At 40.0% G+C, this 19177-nt stretch overlaps 1 protein-coding gene across 2 annotated transcripts in view; it reads right to left on the bottom strand.

The window, feature by feature from the left end:
• Positions 1–14006, bottom strand: part of LOC138738688 (exopolyphosphatase PRUNE1-like) — a 202997-nt gene extending 188991 nt beyond the window's left edge. For both annotated transcript variants that reach the window (XM_069889426.1, XM_069889508.1), the window contains exon 1: positions 13892–14006. In XM_069889426.1, the coding sequence (XP_069745527.1) occupies positions 13892–13927 (36 nt within the window). In that variant the 5' untranslated portion in view covers positions 13928–14006. The remainder of the gene's footprint in view (positions 1–13891) is intronic.
• Between the last annotated feature and the right edge of the window lie 5171 nt (positions 14007–19177).

The following is a 19177-nucleotide window of genomic DNA, read 5'->3' as shown; positions in this document are numbered from 1 at the left end:
GAAATCCACTTTTCAAGAAATTCCACTGGATCTCCACTTCTTTGAAAATCTTCTTAAGACCAACAATCTTAACATTATTCCATTTACTTTGATTTTCCAACATGCCCATTTTTTCCATCATTTCCTTCCTTTGCTTTTCCCAAAACATATCAAAATTTTCAACCCTATCAATTCTTGCCATACAAGATATCCACATCATCTTTAACAATCCTCACATCCAAATCAACTCTTTGATCTGCTGTTTTGACTTCCTTAATTTTTGAAGCACACTTTCACTTTTAAACTCCTTCATATCAGCTCTTAAATTCTTCATATCCACTCTTAAAATCTTACATTGTCTCATTATTATTAAGTAAAGAGCTTTCATATTTGGGCCTTTATCCTCATATCCTGAAACCCCAGGTATATCATCTTCTTCTTCGACATCTTCATCTGTCTTCTTGATCTCCCATTTTTTCTTGATCACCTGATCCTGACACATTCTCAGTTTCACCATTATTGGGAATGGCGCTATGGGGCTACCATTTTGCTGCTTCTTCACTCATGCTCAGTCAATCCTCTGCGCATGCACATAAGAGTAATGTATTCTTCAGGGGAGATCTGAACCAATCCAGAGCCATTTTCCCCAATTTTCTCAGGAAGTGGAGCTGGTTTTAGTTGAAAGAAGACAGTCAACGTTCGTGTTGTTTGCTGGGGCTTCGTAACCTGAGGTCCAGGCTACAGATGCATGGTAGGCTACTTCTCTTTAGTTCTCTTTACATCTTTACTCACGTTTTTCTCATCTCTTACTGTTTTTCTTCCTCTAGCTGCCATATCCAGCAGTTCCTTAATAAATTCTGGAGGTAATCTAGTTTAATTTTTAAAATATTAATTTGGGCTTAATTTTTATCCACCTCCTTCCCCGATGCCATTATGCCCCCCCCCCCCCCCCTCCGGGTTCTTCTTGATCTAAAATGTAAATTCTATTTCCGCTGCACTGATTTTGTTTGGCCTGCTGCACGCTTCCATTATTCTCCATTTTCATTCTAACACTATCCCATTTTTACAATAATAGAATTAATTAGGATAAAGGGCTGCACAAACATCTATAACTTGAGAAATAGGGTATTTTTTTAAGCACATGTAACATATATTAACAACAAAATGTATGCAACTCCATCAGAAAATTGGTTATGAAGAAAATGTTAAAAAGTGACTTACACAGGTGAAGTCTTGTAAAAGACTTAAATGCTGTCAATATTTTGAACTGAAAACCCAAGGCATTTCCAAAGTCCATGGAGCTACAGTACAAAGGATGTATTGTGATCAGAGAAGCAAAGAATCTAAAGTTACTCCAAACACATAATCCATCAGTGACTTCCAATACTTGCTCCTAATTTTTATTATTTGAAGAATTCCACATCAAGACGGGGTTGGGAAGAAACAAATTAAATTGACCAGATGAATAGGAAAATAAAACTCATGATGCACTAATAAAGTTCACCAAATGGAGCTAAATGTTAAGAAGACTACTTGCCATAATTTTCAGATTCTAGTGTAAAGGATAACCTGTTTGAGCAATAGTATTGCAATTTAATGAGTTTAATATTTAAGAACATAAGAAATTGGAGCAGGAATAGGCCTTCTGGCCCATCAAGCTTTCTCTGCCATTCAATATGATCATGGCTGATCTGATGATAGAATCATCTCCACCTACCTATTTTGGATGTAAATTTATTCATAGCAAGGGAATTAAGGGTTAAAAATATTTTATCCAACCTTGTCTTAAATACATTTATTGAGTTCACCTCCACTGCTTCAATGGGCAGCTCTGTGAAAAGCAGTTCTTTCTCATCTCACTCCTAAATTTTCTATGCTGCATCTGGAGGCTGTGTCCCCTAATTCTGGTCTCTGCAATCATTGAAAACAACTTACCTACCTCTATCTTATCTTTGCCTTTCATAATTTTATATATGTTTATTTATGGTCCCCTCTCATTCTTCTAAATTCCAGTGAATACAATCCCAGATGACTTAATCTCTCCTCACAAACCAACCTCTTCATCTCTGGAATCAACTTGATAAACATCTTCTGCACAGCCTCCAAACCCAGTTCATTCATCCTCAAGTAAGGAGATCAGAACTGCATGCAGTATTCCAGATGCAGTCTCACCAGTGCTTTGTACTGTTGCAGCATAACCTCCCTGCCCTTAAACACTCAAGTTCTTCTGCACATAAGTATGCTGCAATCATTTTTATTTTAAATAATATTCCAATCTGTCATTCTTTATTCCAAAGGAGATAACCCCACATTTGCCAATATTGTACTGCATCTGCCAGACCCTTGCCCTCCCACGTAACCTATCTATATCTCTCTGCAGACTCTCCGTAACCTCTGCACAATTTGTTTTCCACTCAATCAGGTGTCATTGGCAAACGTAAGATGCACTAAACTCTGCCCCCTCTTCCAAATCGTTCACATATACTGTGAAAAGTTGTGGCCCCTGCACAGACCTCTGCGTCACTCCACTCACCACTGATTGCCAACCAGAAAAACACCCCTTTACCCCAACTTTCTGCTTTCCATTGGTTAACTAATCCTCTATCCGTGCTAATGCATTATCCCCAATTCCATGCAGGTATGACCTGCGGAAAGCCCCGAGCAAAATGGAGTTTCTGGACAAAAATGGAAAAAGCAAAGGATACGAGACAGCTATGGCACGGCCTAAATGACATTACCTGCTACAAAATTAAATCCGGTGCAGTAGGAGGTGGCAAAGCTTCACTTCCAGATGAACTCAATGCCTTCTTCACCCAATTCAACCACAAGAACAAACCACCACTTTCACACCCCCATGTCCCCTGATGACACTTTCCTGTCTATCCAAGGATGATGTGCAGGTTGCCTTCAGGAGAGTGAGTCCAAGGAAAGCATCTAATCCAGATGGATTACTGACCAATTTACCAATGGATATCTTCAACATCTTACACTGGCAGGGTGCAGTACCCATCTGTTTCAAAGAGGCATCAATCGTACCAGTGCCAAAGAGTGTAGTAATCTGCCTATCAAACAGTGGAACACACATCAACAGTGATGGTGTTTTGAAAGGCTGGTAATGAAGCCTATCAGCTCTTGTCTGAGCGATGACTTGGATCCACTCCAATTCATCTATCATAGCCACAGGTCTACAGCAGGTGCCATCTCAGTGGCTCTAAACAAAGCCCTGGATCACCTGAATAGCAAAGCAGCAAACATCAGGATGCTCTTTATCAACTATAGTTCAGCATTTAACACCGACATTCCCTCAAAATTGATCAGCAAACTCCAAGACCTGGTCTCAACACCCCATTGTGTAATTGGATCCTCACCTACAGACCACAATTAATAAAGGTTAGTAAGAACATCTCCTCCACAATCTCCATCAGTATCTTAGCACCACAGAGCAGTGTTTATAGTCCCCTTCTCTACTTGCTGAACACCTATGACTATCAGTACGACAACACCATCATCGACAAGTTCATTGATATCATGGTATTGGGTTGTATAAAAAGAGACAATGAGTCAGCATACGGGAGGGAGATTGAAAACTTGATTGAATGGTACACCAACAACAACCCTGTCTTCAATGTCACCAAAACCAACTAATTGATTGTTGACTTCAGGAAGGGAAAACCAAAGGTGTATGATCCACTGATCAATGGTGGAATCAGAGATGGAGAGGATGAGCAAATTTCTTCTGAGTCTCTAACTCAGGCCCAATGAATCAATGAAATCATACTTCCTCAGGGGTGGTAAATTTCTATAGCAGTCTGGTGGAATGTTTGCTGACTGGCTGCATCACGGTCTAGTATGGGGACACCAATACCCTTGAGCATAAAGCCCTGCAAACAGTAGTGAACACAGCCCAGGACATCACAGACAAAACCCTTCCACCATCAAGAACATTTACAGGGAACATTGCCGTCCAAGCAGCAGCAATCATCAAGGATCGCACCACTCAGCACTTGTTCTGTTCTCACTGCTACTGTCAAAAAAGAGGTATCGGTGCCACAAGACTCACACCACCAGGTTCAGGAACACTGCAGATGACCCCAATATTGGGGTTGTGGTGGACAGTAAGAAAGGAAAAGCCTTAAGCAGGTTTGAGACCCATTAGGCTGATGTGAAAAAGGAGCGGCAAATGAAAAATAGCTCTGACAAATGTGATGTGTTGCACTTTGGGAAGTAAAACTAGGGTAGCACTTGATAGAGCCAAGGAGAGTATTGTAGAACAAAGGGACCTTGGAGATAACATACAGTTTCCAGTGGCTACTCAGTTGTACAGTTGAGGTCATAGTTTGACACACTTGCTTTCATTGGGTGTGATATTGATCACAAAAGTTGGGACATAATGATACAGTTGTACAAGGTGTTGGTGAGATCATTCTGTGTACAGTTATGAACACTCAGCTACAGGAAGGACATTAGCAAGTTAGAAGGGGGGGAGAGGAGATTCACCAGGATGTTTCTAGGATTGGAGGGCTTCACTTAAAGGGATAGGCTGGATTTTAATTCCTTAGAGTTTTGGAGCCTAAGGGATGACATTATACAACATTTAATAGATTTGTGTTAATATTAATATTTAGGTTAATGCTAAGCTATATCTCATATAAAAATATCTTAGTAAAGTTAGTTACAGGGTAGTTACAGGGTCACACACTGGACATAGCACATTTACAGAGAACCATTGTACTTAGAAATGAAGTTCACTCAGTGTCCACACATCTGGAAAGCAGAGCATTAATGGAACTGAAATGTTCTTAATTGAATTTCAAGGACTATGTGTGGTTTCTTAAAAGCATTTTTTTTGTATATACAACATTCTGATGACATGTGCCAAGAATTGTAGACCACTTTAGGCACTTGAACAGAGAGGTCAGAGGTTGTTATGGATATGGAGTGGTTTTGAAGGCAGAAGGTTTTGCAGAAATGATACTAAAGCTGTCGTGATGTTATATCCCATGATGTCAGAGAGCTATATACTGAAGGCAGAGAGACAGTTTGAATTAGAAGACAGAAGACAGAAGAAACTTGACATCCAAGAAAGACAGGATTGATGCATTAATTTCTAGAAAGAGAGGGAGATACTGCTCTGTATTGTATTATCCTTATCATAGGAGATGCACAACATAAATGACTTTTAAATAAGTAAGACAACTTCTGACTGCTCTTTTAAGGGAGGCAGCCTCATTTGCATCCAGAAGATGGTCACTCCTGTTTAAGAAATAGCTCACTGTGAAGATCATAGTTCAGAAACCCTAACAAGATAGAGGGGAACTTGTGAAAACACTCATGAAGAATATCTCTCTGAAAGCAGCTCATCAAGAGATTTGTAAGTTTAAAGAGAGCTGAATATATAATGTTTAAAAGTACTTTATAATTATTTCTGAACCACAATTTACAAAGATCCTGAAATTCAACAAGAAGTTTGAAACTGGACTTTAAAATAGACTTTTCAGATGACTTTAAACTGAAATAGTTTGGACTTAAACACACACACACACACTTGCACAGGGTGAGGCTAAATTTAGAGATAAGTAAGAAATGTTATGTTATTAATTGTTTAATAAAAACTATTATTTTGAATTCACCATTGTCTGGTGAATTTTCCATTGCTGTTTCTTTGTTAGTACTAATAAGATTTCTTAGTTCATAACAAACATCAGATTAGACACTATTTATTTTCATGTCATGAAACAGAAATATCATATTACATGAAATTGCCTTTCATCTCCATGAGACAAAATTCATCATTAACATTGCCCAGTGCACCTTCAGGTGCCCCCTTACTCTCAGCATCCTCTGGAATTCCAGTTCTGATACCTGGTTCTCATGAGACAGTCTCCAGCAGCCTGCAGTTTGATGCAAGTCCTTTGACCTCAAACAGCCAGGAGCCCATTGCCTGTGTGGGTTCCTTACCCACAAGTCAGCAATAGCTCACCGCCTACATGTGCCCTTCAGCCAAAGAGCCCATCACTGGTCTGCTACTGGGGACACCATCCTTGGGATCATCTCCTGTGCTTCTTCTCAATGGGGGGGGGGGGGGTGTTCTCCCCGTAACTGCTGCCTCGTGACAGTCCACTGCTTTCCCCGGACTCTGCAACCTCTGCCAAACACAGGCGCCACCATCTTGGGCTCAGATCCTACCGTCACAAGATTTTAAAAACATCATCAGCTCCTTTAACATGCTGTTAGGCAGTGGGACTGGGCGCTAGATCCCTACAGAGGATTGCTCCTCTGATCTGCACCAGTAGCAGTACTGCCATTACAGCAACTCCGCCTTTTTTTTCCAATGATGATGAAACAGAAGGTTATGTATAAGGTGCATCTGAAATCTTTTTCTTTCTGGGTTGATATCTCCTTATGTTACTAGGAGCATGGATAAAGTGAACACTCAGACTTTTCCCCAGGGTAGATGATCCTAAAGTGAGAGGGAATAGGTTTAAGATGAAAAAGGAGAGATTTAAGAGAGACCCAAGAAACAGCTTTATCAGAAGGTAGTCCATATTTGGAAGGAGGTACCAGAGGAAGCAGCTACAATCATATATTCAAGACATTTGAACAGAAGTATGGACAGAAATGGTTTAGGAGCATGTGGATGATATGCAGGCAACTTTCTTTCTTTGGCTTGGCTTCGCGGACGAAGATTTATGGAGGGGGTAAAAAGTCCATGTCAGCTGCAGGCTCGTTTGTGGCTGACCAGTCCGATGCGGGACAGACAGACACGATTGCAGCGGTTGCAAGGGAAAATTGGTTGGTTGGGGTTGGGTGTTGGGTTTTTCCTCCTTTGCCTTTTGTCAGTGAGGTGGGCTCTGCGGTCTTCTTCAAAGGAGGCTGCTGCCCGCCAAACTGTGAGGCACCAAGATGCACGGTTTGAGGCGTTATCAGCCCACTGGCGGTGGTCAATGTGGCAGGCACCAAGAGATTTCTTTAGGCAGTGCTTGTACCTTTTCTTTGGTGCACCTCTGTCACGGTGGCCAGTGGAGAGCTCGCCATATAATACGATCTTGGGAAGGCGATGGTCCTCCATTCTGGAGACGTGACCCATCCAGCGCAGCTGGATCTTCAGCAGCGTGGACTCGATGCTGTCGACCTCTGCCATCTCGAGTACCTCGACGTTAGGGGTGTGAGCGCTCCAATGGATGTTGAGGATGGAGCGGAGACAACGCTGGTGGAAGCGTTCTAGGAGCCGTAGGTGGTGCCGGTAGAGGACCCATGATTCGGAGCCGAACAGGAGTGTGGGTATGACAACGGCTCTGTATACGCTTATCTTTGTGAGGTTTTTCAGTTGGTTGTTTTTCCAGACTCTTTTGTGTAGTCTTCCAAAGGCGCTATTTGCCTTGGCGAGTCTGTTGTCTATCTCATTGTCGATCCTTGCATCTGATGAAGTGGTGCAGCCGAGATAGGTAAACTGGTTGACCGTTTTGAGTTTTGTGTGCCCGATGGAGATGTGGGGGGGCTGGTAGTCATGGTGGGGAGCTGGCTGATGGAGGACTAGAACTTGCCCATAATGCCAACATGGACAAGTTGGACTGAAGGGTTTGTTATGTGCTGTAGGACTCTGACACCAAGATCAAATTGTGGCCCTCATTCCACAATAAAGTCAGAGGAACATAAACCCAAAAAAATTAGAAATGTTTTGTTTTATTAAGTTGGAAGATAATAAAGAATTATTGTTAACAAAATGGATGTACTCATGTCCAAAATATCAAGCACGCAGGGCAACAAGATGCACGAGAACAAATTTCCTGTGAGCAGTATAGAAAGCTATTAAAAGTAATATCAAAGCCAATGGTAAAGAAGCAGATCCAGTGATGGGAAAGATCTGCATAAAAGGAGGGAGGAATTACACAGAGACAATCAAATTCATGCAAAGACAGCAATGAAGCTGACGAATAAGGAATAATAATGTACCCAAATGTACTTCAGTAGAGATTATCTTTCCTGCAGAATTTCCACTTCAAAATGTGCTTTGTTGAATAAATGGTATTTTGAATGTAAATTGAATTGTTTAAGGTCCGAGATACAATAAAAAGCTTTGTTTTGCATATTATGCAAGCAGGTCAACTCAGAGTAGTTTGTAGTGTACGGAGTAGTGTTGCAAGTCAAATGGTGTAGGGTATAGAGAAAAATACAGTTTAAAAAGGCAGAGAAAGAGAGTCATCTTTTGCCAGTGAGATATCCATTTAAGAGACTGTCTGTGAATCTGTAAGTTCATATTTCTAAAGGGCAAGACTTCATACCTGTCAGAGTTAAATTCCATTTGCCATTCCTTGACCTTCCTTTCCAATTGATACAGATCCTGTGGGAAATTTAGATTTCCTTCCAGCACCATGTTCGGTGTTACAGACTTCCGATTTATGAACAACCCATTACGTACTAGCAAACCGACCACAAGGAGAATGGTGTCAACTTTCAGTTTAAGTGTGGGTTGGTTGCGTCTATTTAAATTATAATTGAAATTCAAAAGCGATCTCCCCCACCCCCCCAATTAACCCCAACATGGTCACCACCCCCCCAATTCACCCCAACATGGTCACCCCCCCGACACGGTGCCCCCTGCTCAACACTCCGACACGGCGCAGTCGCACTCCAGCTTGCTCAAAGAGTGGCAGGCACCCTGCTAGCTCAGATGCAGCTGCCACCCTGATGCACAATGAGAGAGTGGAAGTGGACTGCGGCGTCCCCTCCACCTGAGAGAGTTTCTGAGGCTGACCTTGCATGTCCGTTTTGGTAAGTTTCAAATAGTCTTAATTATTCTTAACAAAATGATGTTAGCTTTCTCAGATCACTGCATATTCAGTGATTACCAATGGCGTATCTAGGGAACATAGTGCCCATGTTAAGCACTGAAATTGTGCCCCCACATTGTACTTACACATTTTGCACTTACACTGAAATTACACTTACACTAAAATTTCCCCCCTCCCCTCCCCTGTTAAAATTTACTTATGCATTCTGTTAAAACAAAACTTACGGTGGCTGGCTCAATGCAGGATCAATGTCAGTCTTCATTACCCATAATCCCCCACACAGTTGGAACCACTCTACTAGTGGCAGGGAAACGCAGAGCAGTTCAAACTCTGCGAGGCATTATAGGTAACAAAGACAGCCATTGCTCCCGCATTGAGCCATCACCGTGAGCTGCCAGGACACCCCCGCAGCAGCCATATCAGATGCCAGAAGCACTGCTTCCGTGCTGCCACATCAGGGATGGGATGGGTGGGCCAAGGCTAGGAGCGAGACACCCTCCCCACCCCCCCCCCCCTTTTAAGGTTAGCCATTTTAGTCTATGTTAATAAAGGTAATAATTGGGCTATCAGTGTGGCATATAGCCGCTGCACAAAGATGGAAACAATAAAGTTTCTCATAATTCATAGTACATCAATGCAGAGCCCATACTATATGCTACATTCATTAATCCAGCCCTGCCCACCACCCCTCTCCAATGAATTGGATAACTTCTGAATGAAATGGAAAAATTGGCCCCAGTTTTCCATGTTGTTAATCACCCAAATAAAACTCTCATCTGCTCATTTTGGTAGCTAGCACCTTTATGAGAGATGAAAACTTGTACTCTTCTTGGTTTTTTTCTGCTGTTCGAAGAATACTGGCTGCCATCTAGTAACTTCCAAAGGTTCACCTCCTGTTTGATCCTTGGATTTTTAAAAAAATATAGTGAATACTAAACAGAACGTGATCAATATCTACCCCCTCCGCCCCATCACCTTGCCAAAATAATCTTTTTATACAGTAGTTTCCAGCACTTAGTGACATATTAAGTGGGTGCTGAATTGTCAATAAAAATGATGTGATTTATTATTTTTACTTTATGACATTGATATGATCATCAAAGACTGGCTAAAGAACTCTCATCTCCAGTACAGCCAGCATTGCTTCATAAGACCTATTTCCTAATTGAGGCAACATCCTGGTAAATCTCATCTGCATCGTTTCGAAAGTATCTACAACCATCCTATAATGAGGCTACCAGAACTGAATACCTGTAACCATGCTATATGTCTAAATTTTAAATACCAAAGGTTTGTTCACCTTGCAGAGATTTGAAGTGAATGAAAGAAAGAGAAAAACCTCCAAAGTTTATTACATTTTCATTTTTAGAAAGACAAATATTAATTCATAAATGTCTAAAAATAACAAGTCTAGTAACATATAGATACATCATACCAGAAAGAAAATGGTTTCAGATGGCACCATAGACATTGCCATAATATAAACATGTTTCAAAATAGCAGGCATTAACTTAAAAATCAGTTCATTTTTAGCAATTGACCAATTTTGGCAAGTCTACGTAAAAGTTCAGAATATGGATCATCAGTTACTCAGACCAAAAGTCTCCTTTTGAGCATTTCCTTTAAGAACTTTAGATTATCCCATCTCAGGCTCAGAATATTGTGCCCTTCAACATATAGGTACACAGATTTTAAAAAACAAGGACAACAATCTCATTTCAATATGGAATCAAAAGTTGCCTTGATTTTAGACATTTTAAATGTTACCTAATGCTAGAGTCCTGACAATTTAGTATCATCTATCTGTCTGAATTGTTCAATTAACTTTGCCCTTCAAAAGTGATCATCGCTGCAACTGTTTTGAGACTGGTTAAGAGTGTTGAAATTAGAATTCATTGTCTTTGACTTAATTGCCTTTCATCAATGCTTACTTCAAACTGTCACTTTTATTATCACAAAGTAAGCATTTTCCTGAATTATACTGCTGAAGATCCAGCTGCGCTGGATGGGTCACGTCTCCAGAATGGAGGACCATCGCCTTCCCAAGATCGTGTTATATGGCGAGCTCTCCACTGGCCACCGTGACAGAGGTGCACCAAAGAAAAGGTACAAGGACTGCCTAAAGAAATCTCTTGGTGCCTGCCACATTGACCACCGCCAGTGGGCTGATAACGCCTCAAACCGTGCATCTTGGCGCCTCACAGTTTGGCGGGCAGCAACCTCCTTTGAAGAAGACCGCAGAGCCCACCTCACTGACAAAAGGCAAAGGAGGAAAAACCCAACACCCAATCCCAACCCACCAATTTTCCCCTGCAACCGCTGCAATTGTGTCTGCCTGTCCCGCATCGGACTTGTCAGCCACAAACGAGCCTGCAGCTGACGTGGACTTTTTACCCCCTCCATAAATCTTCGTCCGCGAAGCCAAGCCAAAGACTGCCATTAAATCTAGCACCAAAATAAACTAATTAATGGTTATACTCTATATTCTACAACTGAATTTGTCTTAGATCAAGAATTCACATTCGACATTCCCCCAAATCCCTTGAATATTCTTTAATTAGAAAAATAATTTGTTGAGGAAACTGACATCAAAGCAGAATTATATTTCCATTTTTTTGTGAATAGCAATAAACTGTGAAAAAGTAACAGGGGATTTATAATTTACACCACACTTGTAAATGTAAAGTACTCAGATCTGATCTTGCCCTCATGCATTCATTGACAAAATGTCCAGTGAAAAATGCTTATTTGCTCATTTTCAATGAGAGAAGTCTTGAAACAGCTGAAAACCCCACAAGTTAAACTGCACAGTGTACATATCACACTCTGCCAGCAAATATCAAGAGGTGCAGCAATGGCACAGATCGTCACAGTAGGTTAAGTCTACAAGCTACAAGAAATGGAGAGATTTACAGATGACTCTGGCAGGAAGGGTTAACTGCGTCAAAATGAAAGTGATGCCAATACTGCAATAAATCTTTTTCAATCACTACCTCTTCTGTTGCCTAAAAACTCTTAAGCTACTGAACAAACATTTTGGACAGTTCCTAGGGAATAATCAGGTAACAAGAATTGCACTGGAAAAACTGACATGGAACTTCAGGTGGGAGAACTTGCTTTCAGATTTCAAAAAAATATTACCAAGCTGCACAGGATCGATTTCTCACAACCTTCTTCACTGAAGACAACCCTCCACCTTGAGTTCAAATGGGAATGTACTCAATGGAGGAGGGGAATGCAAAGGGTATTATCTGTAAATGGACTTTCAAATCACTAAAGAAAAAGAAAGATAACCCCATTCTAATACACATAATTAGAATGTGGCAAGAAATTAATGAATGTATAGAAAAAAAGTAGGAATATCAATAAAAGCACCATTATATAAAAATGTGTTATTACCCATTAACATGGGCAATAGAATATTAAATTTCAGATATGACAGATATATATGTTATATCGAAGGAACATGTCCTTTGAACAATTAAAACAAATATGGAGTGGCCATACGGGACTTTCTTCTGTTTTCTCCAGCTTAGATCATTCTGAAGAGAGAGATGGGGACCAACATTGACCCCACCTGAAATTAGTGAAATGGAACAAATGGCTTGGATGGGGAATACATCCAAATTTATAACAAAAAATATCGTCTGCTCTCCAGAGCAAAAGTGCATAACCAGGGTTGCGGAGGTGAAGGGAAAGAGGGGAGTCAGACTTGGGTGTGGTGATTTCAGAAAGAAGCTGGACAGTTTGATGCAAGGACAGCACTACATTAATTATAAAAAATAAGATATGGACTGGTTCAGTTTAATTTTTTTTTTTTTTTTTTACACCCATTATACCTTACCCCACAAAAGTTACACAGATGAAAAGCCAAAATTTCAGTGATGTGTTTCAGATGTGGGACAGACAGGATTTTTTTTTACATGCCACATGGCGGTGCGTGAAAGTGAGGCCATTTTGGCAAGAAATCACAGAAAAATTAACCAGGATAACAGGAGTGGCCTCCACGGATGACCCAGATCCATATCTATTAGGTAATTTCATGGAAATAAGTGACAATTGACCAAATATCAAATCTCATTTATAAAAAACAGCACTGGCGGTAGTGAAAAAAAAACATCTTGATCACTTGTAAGTCTAACTCCCCTCTATTTATAGCACAATGGACTGCAGCTGTATAGCTATTGAGAGAGGAAAAAAATCACAAAGAATAAATACGACACTTTTGTAAAGGTCTAGCAGCCATTCCTGGACCCAGGTAATTAAAAAAAGGAACAAAAAAAGTACAAAAGTAACTATTATAGATACAAAAACGTAGTTTCCCCAACTGTACTTCCATACTTAAAATATATGTATTTATATGTATGGAAGGTGGGGGAATGAGGGAGGGAGGGACTGTTTTTGTTCATTATGTTTGTAAGAAAAAGTTTAATATGCAATATATTTAAAATGTCACGATGTAAAATCTTTGGGGAAAAAAAAGTAAAATATTCGAAAGTACGTGCCACAAGGGCATCAATTACAGTATTGCGAAAGGGTGTTTCGGGTGCAAAGCACCTCTTCAGCAAGCATCTCTTTCCCACCTCGCTCCACCATCCTCCTCAACACCATTCACTTCCAACTTTGTCCCATCCTAGTTTTACTTTTTTGTTTTAAAAAGAGCCTTCAAAACACGAAACCATTCGTTCTCCAAACTACCTTGTTCCTGAAGATTATCACAGCCTTGTTTAAACCAAAAAAGTGTCTGAACTTTGCTAAATTCAATTTTTAAAAATCATGGGAAGGAAGGGAATTTTTAAAAAAAAGCTACAATTTGCTCTGCCCCTCAATTGAGAAAAGTGTCCTGCCGTGATGTTGAAGTGGTCCTGTTTATGATCTATGCAATCAAGTGGTTTTACTGGATGGATGATCAGCAGGACCACTTCAACATCACGGCAGGACAAGTGACCTGCCAAACAATGCGAAACTAATAAGGTTTCCATTATTTTTGGCTCGAAATCCTTTCCACGCAGCCCACTAAAAGCCGATCTCCCGGTGTCATTCTTTGGAGACGTCGCTGGAATCACCAGGGCAATCAAGGTGTGCAAGAAAATGACCCTGGGTTCTGAAAAGCCTCTTACCAGTACAGACTTAGTGTGCTGCAAAAACTCTTCCATCTTTGGTTTTTGCCTTGGTCGTCGCTTAAGGATTGCGATCTATTTGAGCTGAACTCAGCTTTGCGCCGCTGGTCCCATCTCGGTCTGTCCAACGCCCCCGATGGAGACGCTCAAAGTGCGCGTGCGCACCCGCAAAATTCGCGCGCTCCCCACCACCGTGCTCGCCGCTGAGTTGGCCTCAGCCAATCAGCTGACGAGGTCCGGCTCGCTGACATCACCCGAGGTTGCTGCAATTGGATTGCTGCCGTGAGCCTTATCTGCAATAGAGCAGAAAGGTGGGAAGTTCAGGGAGCCTGAGTGAAGGCAGATCCTTTGCCAAAACTGTTTTGCATTCGCTGCTGGAAGTTACCATAAAATAAGCACTTTGTTAATTGCAGGAAAGAGTTGTCAAACTTTTTTTTTTAATTTAGATTTGTTTTTTTTTAAACTACACATTATTTTCATCATGCAGGCCAGTCCCTGCTTTCCAAGTTCTTTGACTCTCAAAAGAAGTGGGGGACTGGTGCTTGTTTGGACCAAAAATCATCACCCACATACTTTGACTCCTCTCAAGAAGCCAGTCATCGCCCTTCCAACTCGACTATATCAGAGATCAAAAATAGTTAAGTACTCAAGCATTTTGTTTTTTGCTGCCTCGTCGTCAAGTAATCTTTCTCTAGCACAGTACGACAACAACTTTCTTCTGCCACGGAGAGCTAAAATGTGTCAAAAACAGCACAGACTTATGTCTGAGGAAAAAGAAGAATATTATTACGTGACAATAAAAGGAACCTGTGAATTAACCAGCAGATGCTCCACAGTACTTTGGCAGAACCATATTAACAGTTCCTTCAATCCAGGTATCTACTTCTCCTCAAGGACAAATAATTCTAAAAATGTTTGTCTGATACTGCAGTCATCCTTCAACATGACAGTGGAGAAAGGTTGGTTCCCATGGTGGGAGAGTCTCGGTAGGACAAGAGGGCACAATTTCAGGATTTAATTGGTTCTCCTTAGAACAGAGATGCATAGGAATTTCTTCAGCCAACGGGTGGTAAATCTGTGGAATTTGTTGCCACCTGCAGCTGTGGAGGTCAAAGTCATTGGGTGTATTTAAGGCAGAGATTGATTAGCTAGGGGATCAAAGATTACGCAGAGAAAGCTGAGCAGTGGGGCTCAGTGGGAAAATGAATTATATGGCAGGGCAGACTTAAATGAGCTGAATAGCCTATTTTGTCTGATGCTCTTATGGTCAAAAGCAAAAACATTTTAGAATGTTTAGCTTCCATAAAAACCATTAAAATATTCATGAAAGTGTTTGTCCAATAAAATAAAACATTGATCTTAAACATGCTCACTCAATGGTCTCAGCAGAGATGGAAGATTATCAGGGCACAAATAAAAGCTAGGTCAAGGAGCTCATCTAAGAAATCTAAATCTGGCATCCGAGAAGATGCAGGGTGAGGGAGGGGATGTTAGATTTGGCTGGTTTTCTAGCAACTGGTTATCCATTGTTTACAGGGTCCAGCTGTTTTTATCATTTCCATGAAACAATACATATTAAATCCATTTTACAACTGGCACAAACAATATTCAATGGTATCAATCTAGGCTCTAAGATATTCTGAAGCTACTACTGGTTCCTTCTCCTAGTTATAGAGTCATGCATCGATATAGCATGGAAACAATTCCTTCATCCCACTGAATCTGTGCAAATCCATTCAATTAATTCTTTAAAAGAAAAGTCCTTACCACATTCACATCAATCCTACCACATCCCCACCCTGGCAATTCTGTCATTGACTTACACACTAGAGACAATTTACTGTAATGAATTAACCTAGAATCCCACATTTGTTTGGAAGTGGGAAGAAACTGGAGCACCTAAAGGTGGTCAGAGGAAACCATGCAAGTTCCTCACAGTACCAGAGGTCAGGATTGAACCCAGTTCTCCACCACTACAAGGCACCTGGCTTCACCACTAGGCCTCCCTAAGAATTTTCCCACTCAAAGTCTTTCAAGCAGGATCCTTCAGAAAGGAATGATCTACTGCATCTGTTGAAATGTCCAGATGTTCCATGCAACCATGACTGCCATGTATCTGTGCATGTGTAGTCCTTTTATGGTATAATAATCACGAGGTGTTTGATACAGCCAAAAAGCTAAAAGTCAAATGTTAAAATAAATGTGAAATCTTTAACAAAAAAAATTCACCATAAACCTCTCATGGCAGTTAGATGCATTGACAATGAATCAAAAATTGTGATTTGCATCATTCCTGACTCTCATCTGTTAATTTGATTCCTTTGCTTAGAGGATAAATGGTAAAGTTCAGCACAAAAAGTATTGATTTGTTCTTGATGTAACTACTTACTACTTTGATTTAGCTGAAACAAAATTGATGTTATTGCCATGAGGCAAAGTTATATTCTTGGTAAAGAATGAAACAAGTTTTTCTTTGCTTCTATAATGCATGTGATCAATACATATTGGAACAGACAATGTGAAAATGGGTTCTTTGTGTACAGAGGCATTCAAACAAGATGGACTTCTTTTAAACACATGATGTCAATATTTTCATTGTGTATTTGTAACTAAGAACATCATTAGTCACTTAGAAACCAGTTGTATTAATTTTGGTCAGCTGAAGAAAAATATTTATAAGAAAATTTGTATGATGACATTTTGTTTTAGATCCATGGAACATTACATCACAGAAACAGGCATTTCACCCCTTCTTGTCTCTGCCAAACTATTTTTCTGCCTACAGGACTGTAACTTCCTAAACTGGGAAGATGCCCCAAGTGATCTTACTACTGCTGTCATGGAAATTTTCAGTGGACAAATGTCCAGGAACTTAATTGCCCATAGTTAGCAAATCTTTGTCATTTTCTGCCCCGAAGGTTTATGAAGGCCAGATCAAGGGAGCTTTTTAAGGAAAGGATACATCAGGAAATTGAGAGGTATGGGAAACTGTGAACAAAGAGTCAAGGCCTGGGGAAGATCTGCCATGACCATACAAATGGTGTGACAAATTTGATAGGCCAGCTGGTCTAAATTTGCTCCTCTTTTCTTGTGTTTTTGATACTTATTTGACAGAACAACTCAGGAGATTCACTAGAATTAATCATTTGGAAAGTGGTCTGGCTGAGATTATTTAGAAAAAAATGTTAATTGCATTGAGGTGATTGCTCGGATGATAGATACTCAAGAATGAACCAACCCTCAACTTGGTATTGGAAAAAAAAAACTGCACATGCTAGAAATTAAAAATAAAAAATGCTACAAATACTCACACCTATAGGAAGAGAAACAGTTACCATTTCAAGTCAAATATTGATGAAGTTCGATTAAATGATCTTGATTAAAAAATTTAACTCTATTTCATTTCCCAAAGATATGGCCTGCCCTGCTGAGTATTTCCACAATTGTATGTTCATAAGTACAAATTAAGTTGAGATCTAAGCAGGTGAGCAAGAAATCTGCAGATGCTAATGTATCAGAGAGTACTTAAAAGTGCAAGAGAAGCTCAGGTTATACAGCATCCACAGAAACCAAAAGTCACATTCCTGGACTGAGTCCTTATACTGCAGAGTTAACCTCACTTTTGTCATTCAGCAAACTGTTATTAGAGAAGTTTCATTAGGCCACTTAATAAGTTGATTGGACAAATTCCACATGGATTTAAGAAAGATTCATGTTTGAAAAATGCAAGTTTGTAAATAACACGTGTCACATGACACGTGTCATGTTGTATGTGATTTTCCAGTAGCCCTTAAGAAGACACACTAAAAGGTTACTAAAGAAAATAAAGAGTATATGGGATTGTGGAAAACATACTGTTGTTGACTGAGGATTGTTTAATAGGCATAAATGTAAGCAAAATAAACGTTTTCAAGCTGGGAGCTACACCTTGGGATAGTTGCTCTGTTCCCCCAGTACATTCTGTGATTTGGATGAATATGTTAAAGTTCACTTGGTGACAGTGTTTGTTATGAGCAGGATACCCAAGAGGTTTCAGTGAATGGATGAGGATATGCCCAAGAAACATCATTTGGAATCAAAAAATGTGAAACCAACCATCATTTGTTTTGAAAAAAAGGAGAGCATTTTTTCTGTTGAAGCGAGATTGAAATATTATGGTGGTCAGGGAGATCTGGTAATCCTTGCACATAAATTACAATAATCTGTTACGAAGGCTACTAAAACTTTTTTCTTTAATGGGAGACAATTTCAGTTCATGAATAAAGAAATCTTAAGGGAATCACAAAGGAGCATGGAAAATTGTGTAGCAATACAACCAGCTTCATCACTGAAAGATTTACCAGTTTTTGAAGGAATGTATTGAAGCTTCACTAAATCAATTCCTGGGGGGGGGGGGGGGAGGTTGTTTACATTTTGAGATGAGATGAATGTACAGAAAGTAGGAAACTAGTTTATCATTGAAACATGTAAATTTCACATAGGCCTTGGCAAAGTAGATGCAGGGCTCTGACCCAAAGCATTAACAATTGCTCCCCAATCTTAACATACAATTACAATTCGACCCACCAAGTTCCTCCAGCAGTTTGTTCTTCACAGAATTGATGCTGAAATTATTTTTTTTTTCTGGTTGGAGTGTATGAAACCAGGGGTTGACCATTTCAAAATTATGCGTAGGATATGCAGGATTGAGATGAAGAGAGAATTACAAAAAAGACCCTTCTCTTGAGGTCAGCAAGTATATTCAAGGTAAAGATAGATGCTTAAATGCAAAGGGAATTTTGGGATTTAGGCTTAGTACTGGATGAGAGGAAAACTCAACTATTATGTTATTGAATGATAGAGCAGGCATGAAATACTGAAGGGCCTACTCTTATCTTTTTATTTATATTTTCTACATATGCAAACAGAATATGTTATTTAGGATGTGTTGGCTACATGAAATCTCATGGAGTGCCCATCACACCATCCTTCCTTTTTGAAATAAAATAGCTACACATCATCTGCCTAGTAATCAAGAAAATCCAAATGCCATTGTTTTCTTAAAATAGATTGTGTACTTTGTGACAAACCAAACTACAAAATATTTATTTCCCAAGTGATTTCTGCTGGGAGGAACCTTTGCCCAATGTACTAATCAAGAATTGGCAGGCAGTGAGTACAGTGTAACAGAATATGTCAATAAAATAAAATATATGTTTAAAAAGGGGGAATAAGATTAGGTAGTTCAGGTAACTTTTCACAAGCAAACATCACATTACAGAAACAGACAGAAAGAGAGAGAGAGAA

This window comes from Narcine bancroftii, chromosome 1 (genome assembly GCF_036971445.1).
Source record: "Narcine bancroftii isolate sNarBan1 chromosome 1, sNarBan1.hap1, whole genome shotgun sequence".
Taxonomy (NCBI): domain Eukaryota; kingdom Metazoa; phylum Chordata; class Chondrichthyes; order Torpediniformes; family Narcinidae; genus Narcine; species Narcine bancroftii.
This window is presented reverse-complemented; position numbering and strand designations above follow the sequence as displayed.